The sequence below is a fragment of the Salvia splendens genome, chromosome 10 (assembly GCF_004379255.2).
Source record: "Salvia splendens isolate huo1 chromosome 10, SspV2, whole genome shotgun sequence".
Taxonomy (NCBI): Eukaryota; Viridiplantae; Streptophyta; class Magnoliopsida; order Lamiales; family Lamiaceae; genus Salvia; species Salvia splendens.
This window is the reverse complement of record NC_056041.1, coordinates 3,940,204-3,960,821: the sequence shown is the minus strand read 5'-3', so window position 1 is coordinate 3,960,821 and position 20,618 is coordinate 3,940,204. Positions and strand designations below refer to the sequence as shown.

At 37.2% G+C, this 20,618-nt stretch overlaps 4 protein-coding genes across 4 annotated transcripts; 3 read left to right on the top strand and 1 right to left on the bottom strand.

Moving 5' to 3' along the window:
• Positions 1 to 1,013: 1,013 nt before the first annotated feature.
• On the top strand, positions 1,014 to 2,837 carry LOC121751306. Its single transcript, XM_042146027.1, has 3 exons — positions 1,014 to 1,517; positions 1,615 to 2,332; positions 2,500 to 2,837. Exons 1-2 carry the CDS (start codon positions 1,308 to 1,310, stop codon positions 2,296 to 2,298), a joined length of 894 nt encoding a protein of 297 aa, XP_042001961.1. The 5' UTR covers positions 1,014 to 1,307; the 3' UTR covers positions 2,299 to 2,332; positions 2,500 to 2,837.
• Positions 2,838 to 3,123: 286 nt separating this feature from the next.
• LOC121753323 lies at positions 3,124 to 6,089 on the top strand. The gene is made up of 3 exons (XM_042148580.1): positions 3,124 to 3,922; positions 4,530 to 5,476; positions 5,552 to 6,089. The coding sequence occupies exons 1-3, from the start codon at positions 3,624 to 3,626 to the stop codon at positions 5,902 to 5,904; spliced, it is 1,599 nt and encodes a 532-aa protein (XP_042004514.1). The 5' UTR covers positions 3,124 to 3,623; the 3' UTR covers positions 5,905 to 6,089.
• Positions 6,090 to 6,332: 243 nt separating this feature from the next.
• Positions 6,333 to 9,165, bottom strand: LOC121753324. The gene is made up of 4 exons (XM_042148581.1): positions 8,855 to 9,165; positions 8,078 to 8,190; positions 7,896 to 7,980; positions 6,333 to 6,646 (listed from the first exon to the last, which is right to left on the bottom strand). The coding sequence occupies exons 1-4, from the start codon at positions 9,065 to 9,067 to the stop codon at positions 6,557 to 6,559; spliced, it is 501 nt and encodes a 166-aa protein (XP_042004515.1). The 5' UTR covers positions 9,068 to 9,165; the 3' UTR covers positions 6,333 to 6,556.
• A 2,315-nt stretch (positions 9,166 to 11,480) lies between these two features.
• On the top strand, positions 11,481 to 20,289 carry LOC121751880 (protein TOPLESS-RELATED PROTEIN 2-like). Its single transcript, XM_042146683.1, has 25 exons — positions 11,481 to 12,190; positions 12,572 to 12,751; positions 12,841 to 12,954; positions 13,060 to 13,218; positions 13,375 to 13,555; positions 13,648 to 13,774; positions 13,870 to 13,979; positions 14,106 to 14,244; positions 14,398 to 14,507; positions 14,623 to 14,692; positions 14,783 to 14,856; positions 14,937 to 15,032; positions 15,106 to 15,201; positions 15,350 to 15,477; positions 16,306 to 16,540; positions 16,635 to 16,802; positions 16,896 to 17,003; positions 17,103 to 17,246; positions 17,518 to 17,628; positions 17,712 to 17,894; positions 18,024 to 18,152; positions 18,980 to 19,075; positions 19,189 to 19,374; positions 19,502 to 19,674; positions 19,898 to 20,289. The coding sequence occupies exons 1-25, from the start codon at positions 12,111 to 12,113 to the stop codon at positions 20,082 to 20,084; spliced, it is 3,384 nt and encodes a 1,127-aa protein (XP_042002617.1). The 5' UTR covers positions 11,481 to 12,110; the 3' UTR covers positions 20,085 to 20,289.
• The last annotated feature ends 329 nt before the right edge of the window (positions 20,290 to 20,618 follow it).

Below are 20,618 nucleotides of genomic sequence, written 5' to 3'. Positions count from 1 at the left end.
AGCAATTAAGGGGTGAGTTAGCAATTGATCACAGCCCTTAAGGTGGAGTACGTCATAATTTGTTTAAAGTCATATAAAAATCGTTTTTGTCAATTGTGTCAAATTACAATAAAGTTCACGATATGATTTTACTACGTTTATTAACTGAAAGAGTAAATTATACACTCAATAGAGGGAAAATTTCTGAATCCTCCTAAACATCGATTTAGAGATGGAATGTTCATGGTTGATTTACTTTTTCTGAAAACTAATAGCGTGTTCTACATTTGAGCCCAAACTATGTCGTAGTACTAAATTCATAGTATGTGAGCTGATAATAAAGAATTGATACTGAAATTCAAGCAAGTTTATTTTTTTTTCTAGTGCTTCTGTCTCTATGTTGCTTTGATTTTTCTAATGCAGTGCGGTGGAACAATTATTCGATCTGTTTGGATATGTAATTGAAAATTTCTTATGACATTAACATTGCTAGATGGGTTAAGTGGGCTGAATTTGTCTGAAATATTGTAGAGGGATTGTGGTGTCTTTGCATTGCAAGGAGACACCAATAATTATTCATAGCCTCGTACAAGACATTCTTGAAAGTGTTTAGGAATGTCAAAGTGATATGCAGATGGATTGATTGGAATTTCTTGAAAGTGTTTAGGAATGTCAATGAGATTAATTATTGATTGTATGCAGATGGATTGATTGGAATTTCTTAGAAGTGTTTAGGAATGTCAATGAGATTAATTATTGAGTGTATGATGCTATGTTTCAGTACTGTTTCCTAATTATGAATCAGTGATATTTTCGCTCCAACTTTGTTGTCTATGAATAACTAAAGTACGTCAGAATTGTTTAAACTTTAAAGTCATATACTTATAAGATTTGATTTTGTCGAAATTGTTTAAACTTTAAAGTCATATACTTCATTTGGAGTATTTTTTTGTCAAGATACTAAAATATTTTAAAATGATTAAATTATGAAGAATTCGACCGTTGTTGCTTTGCATGAGAAAGAGGCGTGGAAATTGAACTCGTATGCAAAATCCTCTCCTTCCAAGAAAAAGAAAGCAGAAATCTTCAAATCACCAAAACCTATCAGAATTTCGTAGTTTCTCAGGCGTTACACGCAATTGTCCATCTGAATTCGAGGTTTCTCCTATGGCGAATCACGATATGAATTTCGTGGTTTCTCCGACGGCGACCCCAATTTGCAAGACCAGGATTTCCAATTTCCATGGATCGAGTTCCCTCAATTCGCGATCAAGGCTCTGCAGTGGTATGAAGATCGCAATCTAAGGATCAACTCTTTCCGTCTATGGATGCAAACTGTTTCCGACTACGCTCTAGCTACGATACTACTAATCATAAAAGCGATCAAATTGGGGGCTACCGATCTCACTCTTCAAGTTCGGAGGTGCAGTCCGACTGCGATGCTGTTTGTTTTACCAAATGAGGTTCTTGAATCCGAAACCCTAGCTAGAGTATCTGCTCATGAATGCCTAATTAATCTCCGATTCAGGAACAAAGAGGTGAGTTTGCCCTATCTCAAATCCCTTAGTTTGTTCCAAGCTATTACATTTGGTGGTGATTTATTCTGACTTGATTTCAAAATGCCCATCTATTAAGAAAATAAAGTTGGATTGCACTGTAAGCTGGAGGATGTTTAAAGAACAGAGACAACTTTGTGCATCTTGTGAATTCATTGGTTTTGACAATCTCAAGTCTTTGGAATTGCTTGGTTTGGCTAGTATATATAGGCATGATTTGTGGCCTAAATTCCCTTGGCTGAAAGAATTGGTGATTTGGGACCACAACTCTGAGTATGACTGGAAGGGCTCAAGAATCTGCAGCCGATCACTCGAGCTCATAACCCTATACATGTATGGCAATAGGATCACGAATGGGACGTTCAATGTTCCAAATATTCGAAAGTTTAAGGTGGTGGGCGTTCATTTTCCGCAGCTGGATGAGTTCAAGACAAGTAGTAACAGGGAATGGGAGTCAGATATACAGATACAGTGTGATCAGCTTACTATTTCATGGTTCTCTTACTTGATCAAACTCTTGAGAATGTTGAGCCCATCCCGGATTTATTTCTCTGTGTGTTCGACCTATTCACAAGTTGATCAGTGCATTGTATATGTTGGAGATGTTTTACCCATACCTGTAGTAGAGAAATTGAATATATCAGGTCCTTATCCACCATTCTTCTCTGCTTTCCTAACTGCTTTGCTCCGGAGCTGTCGCACCACCCACGTAAGCGTTGATGCAAGGTATATGGGGAAAGAGAATCGGAGGGGGCGGACATGATTCAAGAAATCGTCACCACTTCCAACTTAAATAGGTACAGAACTTACTTTTCTACGTTCAAGATCATTTCACGAGTTGAAGAATAAGATTATTTGTTGTGAACGGATGATGTATTTCTGTTAAATATATTTGTATAGCTGACATCTCATAAAATTGCTGAACTCTTCAAGAATGCTAAATAGGAAATGTTATGATTTGCAGGTGTGGGATACAAGTCATGGGCCAATGAAAGTTGAGGTATTCAAGTGTTTGTGTATACCAACTGAACATTGCATTCAAATTGGGCCTATATCTGTTGATAGCTCTGTAAATAGTGGGCCCACCTTTGTTGATGCTGAAAAATGAGACACTATGAAGATAACATCAAACCATGTCACACTCTTCTTACATAGAGAAAAAGAAAATCTATTTTTCAACAACCATATGATATGACATGCTTCCGTGATGTTTCCCAATGATGAATTGGTATTAATTTCACTCCAGCTTTGTTGTCTAGAAATAATTTCACTCCAACTTTTACTCCACCCCACATTTTAGTGTTAGTCGGTACAAAGTTTTGATAGTATTTTTTTAGAGGAACACACATGCTTTTAATTTTGATAAAAAAAAAAAGTAGTACTCCCCATTCAAATTTTAAATACAATCTTTATCTTATTGATTACTAAATTTAAGGTAAAGTTGGGAATAAAGAAAAAAGAAAAAGAAAAGTTTTGGTAGTGGAGACTAGTGGAAATATTTTTAGCCTACAATGTGAACTGTGCTCTTTACCACTTTAGCTCACTACTCCACCATAGGTTAAATTTCTTATTTTAATATCCAAAGGTGAAGAATTCAAAGACCTCTCTCTCTCTCTCTCTCTCTCTCTCTCTCTCTCTCTCTCTCTCTCACACACACACACACACACACATAATTTGAGAGTAGAATTTTGCTGTCTTGCTATATCCAGAGTCTAATAATGACGTGCTTAGTTAGTTTCTACTTCCTAGTGTTGTTAAGAAACAAGAGTAAAGGGTTGTTATTATTATTATATTGTTGTAATAATCATGGAATAAACCAAACACAAACAATGAAAATAGTAAAGTGATTATGATTATGCGCCGTTATCGTTATGAACTAAAAGCAATTTGAATAAACCGAAGTGTCTCTCTCTTTTATCTCTGTGTCTATTTCTCTCGAAAACATCACAACTAGCTGTGGACGCTACATAGCTATCAAGCTCTCTGACCTCTCCTCCACTCTTATTACTACTGCCAAACTCCCCAAATTCAACCTCCCATACTCTCTGCATTCTTCTTCTTCTTCTCTTTGCTTTTTGTAGAGAGGGAATGGCAGAGATCAGTCCGCAGCAGAAGGAGGTGGCGGCTACACCAGACGCTCACAATGCGGCCATGAAAATCCAGAGGGGGCAGGATATGTACAAGGCTAGTGTTGAGGAGAAACCCTCCAAAGGTGAAGTTCTCGGTTGGTACTTGTACGGACTCTGCTCCTACTTCGTGCACACCGTCCTCATTCCCATTGTCTTCCCGCTTATTATTAGCCAGACGGTCTCGGATCCGCCGCCGCCGCCGCAGGGCTGGGGGAGGAGCCATCAGGATGTCAAATGCAAGCAAAGCGAAATGCTACTGTCAGTTTTACTCTTCTTCTTTTTCTTCTTTTCAACCTCTGTTACTAAACCCTAGGTTAATTTTTTTTTCTTTCTCTTCAAACTACTCATTCCCCTCTTTTTGTTGTGCATACTTATGTTTGTTTTACATATAGGCTGCTACAGCATGCAATCTGTTAATATTGTAGTTTTTTCTTCATTTTCTAGTTTTTTGACAATTTTTTAACGTTTATACCGTGAGAAATTCAAAATACAACATGAATTTGAACCAAGAATACAAAAATCGCTTGCAAATTTGAAGAAAAGCAGCCTAATATGGCTGTGTAGGTAACCCGCCACCATAATATGGCTGATTAGGTCAATTATCTGTGGCTGATTAGGTTGGATTTTTGGAGTATAAGTTGTAAAAAATGTTTACAAGGATTTGAGGCGGTGAGCCGTTAAAGATCTGTTCTTTGCTTCAAAGAACATAAATTAGATTGATAGAAGCATACTGCAGAAAGGCATAGACATTCAGTTGTGAAAATGTTTTCTTGAGATCTTATGTTCTTAGCTAGTTAGCTTTTGATGTTATAATATCTGGTATTCTAGTGAGACTAAAGCTAATAATCTCTGCTGATGATGGCAGATATGAAGAACTGGTGCACAGGGCAATTAAACTCGGTGGCAAGAATTTGTCCCCGCTGGAGTGGACTTCAATCTCTTGGTTCACAGGACTAATTCTGTCAGCGCCTATATTGGGCATTGTGTCGATCCTTCTTGATTACAGTCACTATCAGCAGGTTATAGCTGGCGCGGCCACCATAATCGGTGCTATCTTCTGCCTCCCGGCTGGTTTTTTCAAGAAGTCGTGGATCTTTCCACCATACATCGCTATCATTGTGGCAGCAAACACCATTGTTGGCGCAGCTCATGCCCGCCACCTTGGCCTGATGATCCGCGGATTCACAGGCTCCATCATACCGCGACAACAGTTTGCAAACAGAAGATCCTTTGCCAGCTGGCTTTCCCTTTACTCAACGGCTGCAGGCTGCTTGGGAGCTGCAATCATGTCTTCCTTCACATACCACATGTTCAGCCATAAAGACCACTTCACTGCTTTGTGGGTTGTTTCCATATTCAGCGGCCTCATATGGGGTCTAGGAATGATCCACATTTTCAGCACGGACAGAGCCACAACAACATACAACAACGCACCATCAAATTCTGCTCCTGCAACCCATGTGGTGTCCATCTTCAGATATCCACATGCAGCAGGGAGTCTTGCCGGAGTTTTCCTATCATCTTTTATAACAATGTGCATTTTCGGAGCAGCATTGCTTCATGCCATAGGATACAGTTGCTTCGAAACAAAGAACATATTATTTCTTTGGCTAACATATTTCATGGTTCCTATCATTTCTCTTCCACTGGTGCATCCACTTCAGCAAGCCATGAAACTAGACGCGGAGAAAATGCAGCTTCTTGGCCTCATATTGTCTACTTTGGCATCAGGCTTTGGTTTCTATTATAAAGGAGCCATGTGGACTAAAGGCAATCTTTTTTTCTTTGCAGCCATACAGGGCTCCGCTACAGGTGCGTACCGATCCTTTTTGAGTCCCTGCTGCTTTTTCACATGTGAAATATTAAAAAATGATACACTTTTGACAGGTTTCCTGCATGCTTTTGGGAGGGTTCTGTGGTTGGATTGTTCTCCTGCAGGTAAAGAAGGTGCATTTTCTGTGTGGTTTTCATGGGCACGAGCACTGGGAGCTTGTGTGGGATTCGCAGTGGCAACTTCCATACCTCGAAATGTAGGCAGATCGTTTGGAGCAGCGTTCTGCGCAGGGATCATAGGGATGGTTATTCTGATATTCGGAAATATCAGCAGCTTCAAAGGTGCGAAAGCAGCCGGGCATGTCATAAAAAGTGGGAGGAATTCCCCTGCGCGTGAATTCGATGAAGATCATTCCAAGAGTTCTGCTTTATCTGAGGTTCTGCCTAAAGGGAGGACTGAAGTTTAAAGGCTGTTCGGCCTTTTTCATTTCTTTTTTGTTTGTTTTGTTTTTCTTTCTTTCTTTTTTCTCTTTCTTGATGTACTTAATAAGTTTGGATCTATTTCATATTCTTTTGTAAAAGAGGCATGGCCTGTGTAAGGGCTGTAAAGTTTACTCGTGATGCTTCTATAAATTATCAGGTTTTACTTTTAGGATAACACGCGCATGAGTCAATTATATGGAGGTGTTTATGATTGTACCATATGTCTACATGTAAGAAAATTCCTAAAATGAATCTTGGTTATAACACTACAGCAGACGACAAGAATTTTCATGATCTGAAACTTTTTAAGAATACAATCAAATAAGCTGCAACCCACTTATGTATCTCTTTTATTAGCAGTCAAAACTGTATTGTTGAGAGATGCGCACTTGAACCATGAAGACAAAACCAATTTAAAACAACGCAGTACGCGCTCCATAAAATAAGTAAATGCAAATCCCTCTATCAAGCAATCAGCAAAACTGCAAAATCCCGGACTAAATCTATCAATTAGTTGGAGGACCCCTGACTAACTGACTTACAAGCATCTATGGAAATCATGAGATGAAGTATGTTCTGATGATGAGGGCAGACTTCCTAGAAACAATGAGGCTCTCCTGCAGCGCGAACTTTGCTTCAAGCGCAGAAATTTAGCTTCTTCATTACTTTTGCATAAGCAGCAGGAACAATACCAGGTTGTCTGAGTCGTCGTTTTGACTTCTTAGACTGCAAGAACAGACAGTAATTTTATTATACCATGTTAAAGAATACTCCACATAATTATTATTCATCAGTATGTAGTTGGTTTTGGAGTATTAGTGTCCTTGTTTATGGATAATTCAGTATGAAATATCTCTAGACCACCAAGCAAAGTCTATTGTTGAGAAAAGAAACATGGAAAAAGAAAAAAAATAGAAAACTATTCTACCAGTCGGATAATTGCTGCTGCTACTTGATAGGCACCAGGATGAAGCCCTTATATTTCATATGTCATCATCATCTGATGTAAATGGAAGTTGCAAGAGTACTTTGCACTACACTACTACTGCCCCTACTGAGTGTTAGTTAACTTGGCTCACCATGCATCAATTATTTATAACTAAAAAAAACATAAATTTAATCTGACAAAACTTGGAAAGAAACCCATTCTAATGAGACTGCCAGTGCAGATGTGTCATGTATTCCTCAAAGTGAAAGAAAAGTCAGCGACTCTGACGGATTACATGAACACCAGCCACTGCTTTTGGGCTTATTAGGGTTAACACGTCTTCTGAAACATTGAGTAGGCAAGTATATGCTATAGTTCAAAACTGGATATACCCCATAGATCAATAGTTTAGTCGATTCCTCATATCCAAAGGAAAGCCAAGAGAAAAGTATAGTAGAGGGATCAAATCAAATTAATCAATCTTCTTTGTTAGTACTGCATCTATAACTGTGAACAAAATCAAAGTCGCAACTAGTGTTATTAAGTAACAAAGTTCACCAATCATCAAACTGAATCAACACAACAACACAAAGCATTAGATTTGGTTTCAGAGACAGATATTTGTTTGAACTGGGATAATATAATATAGAGATTGAAGTGTTATAAGTAACCCACTTAAGAAACAATCAATATGAGTTGATCCAAGTGGATAAATAACCACAAGACACCATGGCACAAGCACCAATGAAGTACGGAGCAATAAACCACAGAATATGAAATGCATACATGAAGTTGCATTAATTCTTAACATACTAACACTAAGTGTGAACAGACAACACCCTATGATATCACCTCAACAGAAAGCTTCAACTCTTCCAAAGTTGAGAAGATCTATGACCACAGAGTGATATTTTACCAGGTCAAGGGCTCTATGAAAGCTAGGAAAAGGTTTCAAGTAACCTGTTTCACAACATCCTACCTGTGATATCTACTCTGCCTTTTTCCATTAATTTAATAAATTATCTAAAAGGGGCTTAGTATGCAAACCTTTGAAAATGCATTATGCCTCTTCCCCTCCTTCCATCGCCTGATTTGTCCATCATTCATTAGCCTAAATCTGCCTTTATAAGACCTAATAATTAAAAACCATCACATAATCAGTGTCTCTTGACCCTGCTCCTGAATATTAATGAAAAAACATGCATCTATATAAAGCATTATATACATACGAGTAGCCTTTGATTTTCACTTTTTTTACTTTTGAAACTACTGGAGTCATTGGCTTCCTACTCTTCAACTTCCTCTTCCTCTGCTTGGCAGTGATATACCGCGCTTGGATCAACTAATAAGATATTATTTCAGCATGAGAAATGAGAATATATAAATAAACAGATTCATTGAATGTATCATTAGCAACTAGCAAGAAAAAAATGGAGAAAATACAGCAAAATAATACCAAAATGACCACAGGCAGCAGAAAGTGGAATAAAGGTACACATAAAAAGTATCAGAAACTTGTGAAACCTCATCTGGTGTCAACCTTGGGTTTGGAACAGCAGCCCCTGCTGTGGAGAGAAGCACAGCAGGGGATCCAAACCCGTCAACCTTAGATTAGAAGTTCATATGGGCCCAGAATTCAACGGAGTTGGAGGAACTGACATATGAACGTAATCCAACACAAAGTAGCAACCTTTACAGAAAAATGCATCACATTCTACCTTCAGCCGATGATGGATATTGCAATTAGCATTAATAAACATCTCCTAAAATTTCAATCAATAACAACCCACGCTAGTTTACCACATATCCATGCCTACCGTTCAAGCAAAACAGCACAATGTACATTCAAAAAGACAATACACAATGGGGGGAGAAATGTCATCTAAAATGCGCAAACAAATACAGATTCAGAGATGGAAATAACCCAAAATCAAGGATAATCCCTGCTTTCAATAAGCAGTAACACGTACAATAAAAAGGAGCGAGGGCTAAAGTGACACACTTACAGAGTGAGGCGACTGTGAGATAGGAGAGGGAAAGGCGGAGGCGCTGATGTGGGAGGAAAAGTTGGGTGCAATTAGGTAACGAGTTATGATTGGGGGTTTGTGAAATAAAGTGGGAGAAGTGTGGATGAAACGAGTAGCGGTGGAGGGACGGAGGAGATTAGAGGAAGCAAGGGCAGCCAAGGAGCGGAACCTCGAGCACCATCTCTGCATCATCCTTGTGTTCTTCTTCCAATGGGGTAAGTCGAAGAGCCAGTGTGAGAGGGTTTTCAATCGCTAGTCAGTACAGCCCTTGGAATTGGTGGGGTGTGAAGTATTATTCATCATACTTTTGGGTGCGATTTGGAGATATGTAAAACTTGTTACTACTCTATGAGATTGGGTAAAAGTTAAAAAAAATTTAGTACGGAGTACTCGGGAAAATGGTATAGAATGAGATAAAGATAAAATATGAAGTAGTAATAAATTGAAATTGATTTTTCGTTTTTAGTACTCGTATGAGATAAATTTTGGTGGATGGAAGAATATGTAAAGATGATATTATTAGCGAATAAAGTAACTAAATGAGATGGTAACTAAATTAATTGGCAATTCGCATATTAAAGTGATGATGTAAATATCTAAATGACAAACAAGAAAAGTATAAATGAAATAAAATAAATTTGGTCATAGAGAGCAACTGAGTTTTTAAAAAACTACTGTAGTGATTTGTTAATCAAATTTTGTAGGCGCATGACAAAATACAAATTAGTACATATAATACGTATTTTTCATGGTTTTACACGTACTCAACAAAAAAATATTAGTATTAACAAACAAACATGGCTATGCAGATACTCTTAAGCTTTTACTCGAACTTCTGGAGTATCTTACTAACTAAATTACACTCCATTGTCATAAAATAAAAAAAAGGTTACTACTGGAGTTGTGGTGACCTTGAGGTCGATGCTGGGAGACTTTCAACCTTAATTTGTAAATTCGATCAAGTAAAATTAGTTGGGTTCCATCAGAGACAGATTCAATACATATGTGATCAAACTAAAAAATAAAGATTAATGATGAATAACTCCTCATAAGTATTATTTTGTCATAAAAATTTCAAGAAAATATGACCCCACTGTAAGTTTTAACGGAGTCCGTGAATGAGCATAAGGTTTATTAAAAATAGGTACTTTTGTTAGTTTATAGGATAAATAAACGTCAATATGGAAGTTGGGTGGGTCTGAGTTATCATAAAGAGAAAAAAATAGTTTTGTATTATTAGTGAACATGAAATCTTATTTAATTCACAAATTATAATTGAAAAAATTAGACTATTTTTCGAATGGATGAAAAGTAATGAGAGAATAATAAAGAAAGAAAAAATAAATGAGAATGCACTGGTAAATGGTACATAGGCCCACTTTGGCCCAAGTTTGGATTACTAAACCGGTGAAGTATTGTTTATTTTTGAGTCGAAAACTATGTTACTCTTTCTTAACTTAATGGTCAATTAAAAAACATAATTTTACCCAAATTTGGCAGTTATACCACCAATTTAAAATCGGCAAAACTAAAATAGCTCCATTTTTTACATGGTGATTTCAGATTTGTATACATCGATTAAATTGGCTTCATATCCTACTTTTGCTATACTCAAATTAGTTAGTGAAATTGGATGAATCGAATTAAAATGACAAAATGGAATATGTTCAGAGTAGTTACTGAAATTGGATAAAAATGATAAAGTGGAATACGTTCACATGCAAGCTTTCCATGCTATATTAGTAATAGTATTGTTTTTTTTTCCAAAAAGAACAATATATATAGAGATTTGAAATACGTTTAATGTAACTATGTAGCTTTCAAAGCAAAGACTTAATGTTTTTTATAACATACGACTCAAAAGATAATTAATGTTTATTTATGCTTAAAATAATAAATGGATTTGTGAAAGGACATCACAACCATCAACAAAATTTCTTAGTCACGAAAAATATTGTAGGCGTAAAATGATGACTATCTTTATAAAACCTTTTTATTTAGTTGGGGGTTTAAAAGATTGAGGACCGAACCCTACTATTTTAAAACAAAACTACAAAATTCACTGCGAAGCATTTTTTTTTGAACGAGTCATGAAATTTATGATATTTAATTATTTTAGCCTATTTATGACATCATTAAATTGGAATTTGTGTTTGTGTAACTATCGCACAACCGAGGATGGAAACATATGCCAGAATTTTTTATTGGTCCGATCACAAGAATTCTTATCCATATCTATCGTTTTGTAATATCACATGACCCTTTACTAAACATAGTTGAAATTTCAAACAAAACTTTTTTTCTCAACCAATGTCCCAATTCCAGCTGATACAAAAAAAGGAAATTGAAGAAGTAATTTTTACCTACCCTCAAAATTAGCAAAAAGCCAAAACATATCCACAGTTGTCTACTCATTTCTGTTACTTTTAAATCCCATTTATTGTATTAGCAGAAATTAAGGTTAAAAAAACTCCATAATCAGTAATTATGACGTGATTTAGGAAGGGATAAAGTAGTAATTATGTCGCATATATAACAAGCGGTTGCTGTTTCAGAGAGAGAAACATGAGTATATATATAGATGTCGATGTCGATGTCGATGTAGATGTAGATGTAGAGTGAGAGATAGTACAAAGGAGGAATGTGGGTGGGAGTGTATCTGAGAGAAAGAGAGAAGACAGTATAAAGAAAAGGAGGCTTCTTTACCTCCAAGAAAAACCCTACCTTGTGGAGCCATTAGGACTGAATCTTATTTGTTTCCTTTTCCTTTTCCAATCAGAATTATGATCCAGATCTATTAGGAGTAATCTATTCTATTAGTTTTTGTGGGTTGGTAATTTGACGGGCTAGGCAGTGAGGTTTATCTGATAGGTTTCGAGAAATGATGAATTTTGGATAGTGAAAGTTATTTTGCAAGAAAGTTTGAATCTTTGATTGGGGTATTTAAATTTTCGATTTTTATTTGTTTTTTACCTTTTTGGCATGTACAAGCATGGTAAATGCGGAAGTATGTATGTTTAGGCACACAATGCGATTTAAATTGTGTTTATCTTTTCAAAATTAATATCGCTATGGTGTTCTAGAATTGAACGTTGTGTATCTGAGACGAAAGGAGTGTGTAGTTTATCTGGGAGCTGGTGACATAGCCAAGGTGCTTGTTTTCTGACTATATATGTGATTTAACCACCATTGGAGATTTGCGCTGGAGTGGTTGGGAGTGCCCGGGAGTGTCACGATGTCCTCCTTGAGTCGAGAACTGGTGTTCTTGATACTGCAGTTCTTGGACGAAGAGAAGTTCAAGGAGACTGTGCATAAGTGAGTTTTTTATGGGGTTAAAGCTATGGTTTTAAGCAGTGTTGGTTTTATATGGCTCATGGTTGCTTATGTGCAATTCAAAGAACTATCAACGTAGGGAGGATAAAACATTTCTCTTCGATGATAAGATTCAGAATAAATCACAATTTCTCTGATAAAAAAGGTTGCTCTCATTTTAGGCTTTTTAGCATAGTACACAGCAACTTCCTTTTGGAACAGTGTACTGTTAATCTAAGCTGGATAAGTAAATGCATGTCTTTATTAAGGGGAAATGTAAATGGCTGCTGCCCAGAAGTATGTTGAATTATTTATGTGAGAAGTCAGTTGGGTTTTATTTATTAGTACTATTATTTGTGGTAAGTTTTGGCTCTGTCGCTCTAGGCTGGAGCAAGAATCTGGCTTCTTCTTCAATATGAAGTACTTCGAGGATCAAGTTCAAGCAGGTGAATGGGATGAAGTTGAACGCTACTTAAGTGGGTTTACAAAGGTTGAGGATAACCGATATTCAATGAAAATATTCTTTGAGATTAGAAAGCAAAAATATCTTGAAGCCCTTGATAGGTACAGCTTCTTCAGAATTACGATGCAATACTTTATTATTTTGTGCATTTCATTAATGTTTCTTTTGCGACACGTCTCTATATTTTCAGAGACGACAGACCAAAAGCAGTTGAGATCCTCGTGAAGGATCTTAAGGTCTTTGCCTCTTTTAACGAAGATCTTTTCAAAGAGATAACCCAGCTTTTGACTCTTGACAATTTTAGGTAAGTTGGGTTTTATGCATATATAGTTTTCAACCTCATTGCAGAAATTTTTTATTTGTTTTATATTTCGAATATTTTGTGTAATGAAGGTTTACATGTTTCTAGGCAGAATGAACAGCTCTCCAAATATGGGGACACAAAGTCTGCGCGGAGCATTATGCTAGTTGAACTTAAAAAGCTTATAGAGGCAAATCCGTTGTTCCGTGACAAGCTCACATTGCCTGCATTTAAGGCTTCAAGATTAAGAACTCTAATAAACCAAAGGTATGGACTAGCTTTCACATGTAGACTATTTATCTGCTATTCATCTTGATAGAAGAGTTATGTTGTGTTGCTTCTTGCACTCTTAGCTTTGATTATTGTATTAGATTGTTTAAAACTCTTGGTACTGATCATGCCAAATCGATATGTCATTTTCAGTCTTAACTGGCAGCATCAACTTTGTAAGAATCCACGCCCCAATCCAGATATCAAAACACTGTTTACCGATCATTCTTGTGCTTCGAGTAATGGGACACGAGGGCCACCTCCTAATAATGCTCCTCTTGCCGGACCCGTTCCCAAACCTGGTGGTGTCTTTCATCCTCTTGGGGGTCATGGCGTGAGTAGAATGATTGCCGTTAATGTTATATTAAGAATTAAGTTGCACATTCCTTGCATTCTAACTTTTTTTTGTTTTTGTTTATTTTGAAGCTTTTCCAGCCAGTTGTCTCTCCTCCTCCAAATGCTATTGCGGGTTGGATGTCAAGTCCCAACCCTTCTATGCCTCATGCAGCTGTCGCTGCAGCTTCACCTGGCCTCATTCAGGCATCTAGTTCTGGTCAGTAGTTAAAAATTTATATGTAACACGGTTAGAACTGGATACCTATTAAGAATGATGTCATAATGAGATAAGGTCTCCCTTATGATTCTCAGCTGCATTTCTGAAACATCCAAGAACTCATCCCAGTGGTCCTGGTATGGAATACCAGACTGCTGACTCAGAGCATTTGTTGAAACGTCTTCGAGCTGGACAACCTGATGAGGTGTTAGAAAATATGATTGTTGTTCAATTAATTTGTCTCACTATATTTTTCTGTGTCTCCCTTTATGCATATTAGAGTTCTTGATTGACCCATCTTCGTATTGTGACACACTGTTGATTTTACTAGGTTTCGTTTTCTGGTTCTACTCATCTGCCTAATATCTGTTCACCAGATGACCTTCCCAAAACAGTTGTGCATAGTCTCAGTCAAGGGTCAAATGTGATGAGCATGGACTTTCATCCACTACAACAGACAGTTCTTTTAGGTTAGCCATTGTTGATCGGTCTTTTGCTTTGCTCTCCTCAATCCTTGATTTTATCCTCTTTATATTGCTAAATTCTTCCACGATGACATGAAGTGCTAGTTGTATAATAGTGCTATTACTCAAGTATATAACTGAATGCAATCTTCATTGCAGTTGGAACAAATGTTGGTGATATTAGCATATGGGAAGTTGGTTCCCGTGAACGGTTAGCTCTTAAAACATTTAAGGTTTGGGACATATCAGCTTGTTCAATGCCATTCCAAGTGAGTTCTATTGCTAATATAATATGCTTAGGTGACACAATTGCAAGTTGTCCTTTATTTTTTGAGCTCATTTTTTCCTGACTTCTTAAAGTCTAATTCCACTTGACTTATTCAGACAACCTTGGTTAAAGATGCCACCATATCTGTCAATAGATGTGCTTGGGGCCCGGATGGATCTATACTTGGTACAGAAAATTGTCATGTCAATAGAGCACAATTATTTTTGTAAATTTGTTAAAATCTACTACTGATCGTTATAATTTTTTGTTTTTAAGGTGTTGCCTTCTCCAAGCATATTGTTCAGATATATACATATAGTCCTGCCGGAGAATTAAGACAGCATTTAGAAGTGAGCATTTTTCAAACCATTTCCCAATTTCAGATTATCTTATGTAGTATCAAGTACTAATGACTTATTCAATCTTGTAGATTGATGCTCATGTAGGCGGTGTTAACGATATCGCCTTTGCTCATCCAAATAAGCAGCTTTGCATTGTTACATGTGGAGATGACAAGACAATTAAGGTATATAAATTTGACTTTTGTAAAGTCTTGCAACAGGATGCTTGGGGGTTTTACTTGGTAAGTTGTGTCACAGGTATGGGATGCTGTTGCTGGCCGTAAACAATATACATTTGAAGGTCATGAAGCTCCCGTTTATTCTGTTTGTCCACATTATAAAGAGAATATTCAGGTAGATTATTACAATTGACTTCCTTTTATGTTCCTGTGAAATCTCCCATTGAATCTTGAATCCTACAAAAACTCTATTGGTATTTGGTGTCTGTTGATACTTGAATATAATAGTACAACAAAAGTTAACTGTTCCTATTTTTCTGCAGTTTATATTCTCTACAGCCATTGATGGGAAAATAAAGGCATGGCTATATGATTCCTTAGGATCAAGAGTAGATTATGATGCCCCTGGACTTTGGTGCACTACGATGGCATATAGTGCTGATGGAACAAGGTGCTTATTCCCTTACCGATCTTTGCCCCAAAAATGTGATAACGATCTATAACTGTACAAGGATAGTCCTGTGTTTAAATTTCTTCTGAATTGTCCTGCTTCCTTTTCTAGACATCCTGGTGCACCTCAAGTCCAGCACTATTGTCATAGTTATCTATCCTTTGTTTCCCTTTTTATGGGTGACAGTCAGTAGGTTTGCAACTTCTGTTTCTGACAATCTGAAATTGCGATAGAGAGTCTGTATGGTAGATGCATTGTATACATCACTTTCTTTTATGAGGTTTGGGGAAATTAGGTAGGGAAGGGCTCACTATTCTGCAAAATATCTTGTGGATGGGGAGCTCCAATGTTTGTGGACTATGCCTATAAATAACATACCCTATAAATTGCAGTTTCTCAAGGAATACCTAATTTGAATAATAAACTTGACTCAGTAAATGCAAGAAAAAGTTTTGATCAGAGACTAAATATATCTTAAATTTGACTTAAACTGCAACTTAGTTTGTGTAAGTTTGGAACCAAAAATATATTAGATTTTCAAGTTTTTTTGTGTTAAGGAAGAGTTTGGTGGTTTTACAAGGTTGAGTAGAAATGTTGACAGAGAACACCCAATTTAATAAAACATCCTTTGACGAGATTTATGTGTTAATTTCTGCACTTAAGACTTCCCACAGATAATTTCCCTTTTGTTCCCTTTGTTTCGTCACTTTTTTTTTTGGGGGGGAGGTAATTGCAACATATCCTATGAGCATCCTTTTCCTGAAAGTTTGTCGCTTCAGGTTGAAAATTGATATTATTGTTATTTATTTATTGGGATATTCCTTCCAGACTCTTCTCATGTGGAACTAGCAAAGAAGGTGAATCTCACCTAGTTGAGTGGAATGAAAGTGAAGGCGCGATCAAGAGAACATACTCTGGTTTTCGGAAACGTTCTTTAGGAGTTGTGCAATTTGACACTACAAGGAACCATTTCTTAGCTGCTGGTGACGAGTTTCAGATAAAGTTCTGGGATATGGATAACACCAACATGCTTACTTATACGGATGGTGATGGCGGACTTCCTGTTAGTATTTATGATAGTCCTGTACGGCTTTGAGTTGTTACTGTGTGGTACATTAAATGATCATAAAGTTTTCCTTTGCGATGCTTTTCTTTAGGCCAGCCCTAGATTAAGATTTAACAAGGAAGGCTCGTTGCTTGCTGTTACGACAAGTGACAATGGAATTAAGATATTGGCCAATTTTGATGGGCAGCGCGTGTTGAGAATGCTGGAAACCAGAGCATTTGATGGTTCTCGTGGTCATCCTGAAGCAGTAAATACTAAAGTATAAATTTTTTTTCCCACACTATTTAGTGTTTTATCCATTTCCTTTCTTATATGTGATTCCAATTTCTCCCATGCTACTCTATATCTACAGCCTGCAATTGCTGGTGCATTAGGACCCATTGCTAATGTTTCCGCCTCTGCATCCCATGTCGTTGAAAGAACTGATCGAATTCCACAGTCTATGTCTCTTGGCAATCTGGTAATGTTCAACCCAATGTTTATTTACTTTCCTAATCAGTAGGTGCATTTTACAATCTTGATCATGGAGTTATTTACTCATTTCATTTGCACGAGACAGGCCACTGTCGACAGCAGCAGGGCTGCAGATGTAAAACCAAGGATTGATACTACTGAAAAAAACAAAAGCTGGAAATTCTCAGATATCACTGATTCATCTCAATTCAAGACTCTGAAGTTGCCTGACTCTCTCCCACCTAGCAAAGTATGATGTTCTGAAAATTTGTTTAAGTCTAATAATATTTCTTTGATCTCAAGAATTTGGAAAATTGTTATTGAATGGGAAAGACATTAATTGTCTTCTTTCGCCAATATAGGCCCTGTCTGATATAATGTTTTATTTTGTAATGCATGTTAATATACGATTCTTGAAAACTGCTTCTGATTGTCGATGAATACGATGACAGACTCTTTGCCCGTTCTTTGTATCCTATCGTCCTTTATTCTTGTTGCCATTAACAAGCGTAATATTGTAGATTGTACGCCTCCTATACACAAATTCTGGTTTGGCTGTACTTGCATTGGCTTCAAACGCTGTCCATAAGCTTTGGAAGTGGCAGCGCAATGACCGGAATCCCACTGGAAAGGTCTAATTTTATTTCCAATTTCACCATGAGACGATGCCAATCACGTTTATCTTTAATCTGGATTCTCTGATATGTATTTCCAGTCTTCTGCGACCAGTGTGCCACAGTTGTGGCAGCCTAGTAATGGGGCTCTCATGTCTAATGATGTAAATGAAGCCAAGGCAGCTGATGATTCTGTTGCGTGCATTGCCTTATCCAAAAATGATTCCTATGTGATGTCTGCTTCAGGGGGAAAGGTCTCATTGTTCAACATGATGACTTTTAAGGTATACAAGCATATTTTTTTAAAAAAACATTAAACCGTTTTCATCAATTAACCAAAACTATTCATGATTTTAGATAGTTTGATTATTTTGGTATTTGAGTTACTAATATTGTTCGATTTTTTTTTTCAGGTCATGACAACTTTCATGCCACCACCTCCTGCAGCAACTTACCTGGCTTTTCATCCTCAGGACAACAATATAATTGCTATTGGAATGGAAGACTCAACAATTCAAATTTACAATGTTAGGGTTGATGAGGTAAACTCTTTCTCTAACCTTTGTAATTATTACATTCATAATAGCAATCAACTGGGGAAAATTGTGTAATTATTACCGAACCTTATACTGTCAAAAAGTGTTGTTTATCAAGTTATTTCAATTTCCAAGTCAATCTCTTGGGCATCTATCTACAATGAGGTTCACTTTCACTACCCTGTATCAAGACCTTTCTGACAATGGAATGGCTATATATTAACCTTTTTATGAGGTTTTAGGAATTTTTGTTTTCTGATTAGCAAAATATTTTATGGGTCTGAAGAAATACTATTCGATAGGTTACATGGTAAAATCAACCTAGTCTCAAGAACTTGTTTTATGCAAAAATGCAGTTTTTTTGAAGGCCTAAAAAATTATGATTTGCAAAAATAGTACTCCCTCCGTCCCATAATAATTGTCACTCTTTTCCATTTCGGTCCGTCCCACAATAATTGTCACACTTCATTTTTACCATAAATGGTAAGTAGGTCCCACATTCCACTAACTTACTTCACTCACATTCTATTATAAAACCAATATTAAAAAGTGGGTCCCACATTCCACTAACTTTTCCAACCAATTTTTCTTTACATTTCTTAAAACCCGTGCCCACAATAAAAGTGACAATTATTGTGGGACGGAGGGAGTACTTTTGTTGAAGTACTAGGTGGATGAATGATAGTATAATGTTGTGTAACGCATGTTATTATTCTAATGAGTAATGATGTTATGCATCAGGGATCATCACTTGCCTAACTACTAATGCTTGCTGTTTCTGATATATTGGATGTGTTGTTGGTTTACCCATTTCTTTGTGCGATACTCAATAGGTTAAAACCAAGCTCAAGGGTCACCAGAAACGGATCTCAGGGCTTGCATTTTCACAAAGTTTGAACATATTGGTATCATCAGGAGCTGATGCACAGGCACGTCTTCACTGGATAGAGCTATCTTTACCTATTTTAGCATGTTTCTAGATAAACCCTTGATTTTGGTTATACTATCTAAAGACAATATGCCCTTATATACCTGAATGCAGCTGTGTGTTTGGATTATTGATGGATGGGAGAAGAAGAAATCACGGCCTATCCAACCTCCTCCGGGCCAACAAACTCCCCTGGTTGGAGAAACCAAAGTTCAGTTCCATAACAACCAATCTCATCTCCTGGTTGTTCATGAAAGCCAAATAGCAGTTTATGATGCTCAACTTGAATGCTTACGTGCGGTGAGTTTCTTGCTCATTATCAGTAACTATGTTATACATATCATATAAGTGACAAAAATAACTCTCACCCAATACTATATTTAGCTTTTCGAAAGAAACTAAGCTTTAGTCATCATAATTCTTGCAGTGGTATCCGAGAGATTCACTCTCGGCCCCCATTTCAAGTGGTATCTACTCATGTGATGGTCTGTTGATATTTGCTGGATTTTGTGATGGTGCTGTTGGAATCTTTGATGCTGAGAGCCTGAGCCTCCGATGCAGGATAGCGCCATCTGCTTACATATCTTCCCCGGCTTCCAGGTACTCAACTTGAAGAAACTAATGATATTGTAGAATATAGCTAATCTTTTCTGCTCTCGAGTGGCACCTAAATCTGCCCGGGTCGATTTTGACTCTTGGGACTTTGAATTTATCTGCTTGTTTCGACAGTTTCATCTTGATATCTGTGAAAAATATTGAATATTGTACTGCCTAAAAAGGTGATGCTGAATATTTGACTGTTTAAACATGAGTTGTTGTGCAGCACCTTCCCCGTGGTTATTGCAGCGCATCCATCGGATGGCAACCAATTTGGCCTTGGCATGAGCGACGGTGCAGTTCATGTGATGGAGCCCTCGGATGGCGATGCAAAATGGGGCAGTGGATCGGCAGCGTCTCAGGAGAATGGTATCGCGTCGAGCAGTCAGCCATCGGAAACTCCATCGAGGTGACATTTTGAAGAAATACGAGAGACAAAAGCAACACGGATAGTTTAGCCTAATGTAAAGTCATGAGAATTGAGGGATCATTTTGTACATCGTTGCTTAACCACATCACAAGCTTACCCTGCCATTGTCGCATTTCATGCTCCATGATTTTACTTGTTTCATGCTTTCTAATTTTAAAAACAAATGATAGATCCTAATCTTTACATAACTCTCTCTCCCCCCTCTGTCACATATATATATCTCTCACGTAAACTACAGATCTTGATGTGTAAAAACGTAGCTGTTATCATCCTCGGCTGACTCCTTCGATCTTCCACCTCGATGAAGTCTGCGAGGAGATACCATGTGGATCCCATGCTGTTCTCTATGACGACGGTCATCTGTAGCTGTCGGAGATGAACCGGAAACTCCTTGGCCGCTTCTGCTCCTTCGAGTGTGAAAATATGAGTATTTGTTTTCAATATAGCTCTAAATTGCTCTAACAAAACAAAGGTTTTATGTCAAGTTCTACTGGGAATAAAGAACAACAAAAAGAAT

Coding starts and splice junctions, on each gene's coding strand:
- LOC121753324 (XM_042148581.1), bottom strand. CDS start 9,067: ATGATGCAGAGATGGTGCTCGAGGTTCCGCTCCTTGGCTGCCCTTGCT. Junction 8,191..8,854: donor TCTCACAGTCGCCTCACTCT/GTAAGTGTGTCA, acceptor ATATCTTATTAG/TTGATCCAAGCGCGGTATAT. Junction 6,647..7,895: donor GGCATAATGCATTTTCAAAG/GTTTGCATACTA, acceptor CTGTTCTTGCAG/TCTAAGAAGTCAAAACGACG.
- LOC121751880 (XM_042146683.1), top strand. CDS start 12,111: ATGTCCTCCTTGAGTCGAGAACTGGTGTTCTTGATACTGCAGTTCTTG. Junction 12,752..12,840: donor TATCTTGAAGCCCTTGATAG/GTACAGCTTCTT, acceptor CTATATTTTCAG/AGACGACAGACCAAAAGCAG. Junction 13,219..13,374: donor AGAACTCTAATAAACCAAAG/GTATGGACTAGC, acceptor TGTCATTTTCAG/TCTTAACTGGCAGCATCAAC.
- LOC121753323 (XM_042148580.1), top strand. CDS start 3,624: ATGGCAGAGATCAGTCCGCAGCAGAAGGAGGTGGCGGCTACACCAGAC. Junction 3,923..4,529: donor AAGCAAAGCGAAATGCTACT/GTCAGTTTTACT, acceptor TGATGATGGCAG/ATATGAAGAACTGGTGCACA. Junction 5,477..5,551: donor CATACAGGGCTCCGCTACAG/GTGCGTACCGAT, acceptor CACTTTTGACAG/GTTTCCTGCATGCTTTTGGG.
- LOC121751306 (XM_042146027.1), top strand. CDS start 1,308: ATGCAAACTGTTTCCGACTACGCTCTAGCTACGATACTACTAATCATA. Junction 1,518..1,614: donor TCCGATTCAGGAACAAAGAG/GTGAGTTTGCCC, acceptor CCATCTATTAAG/AAAATAAAGTTGGATTGCAC.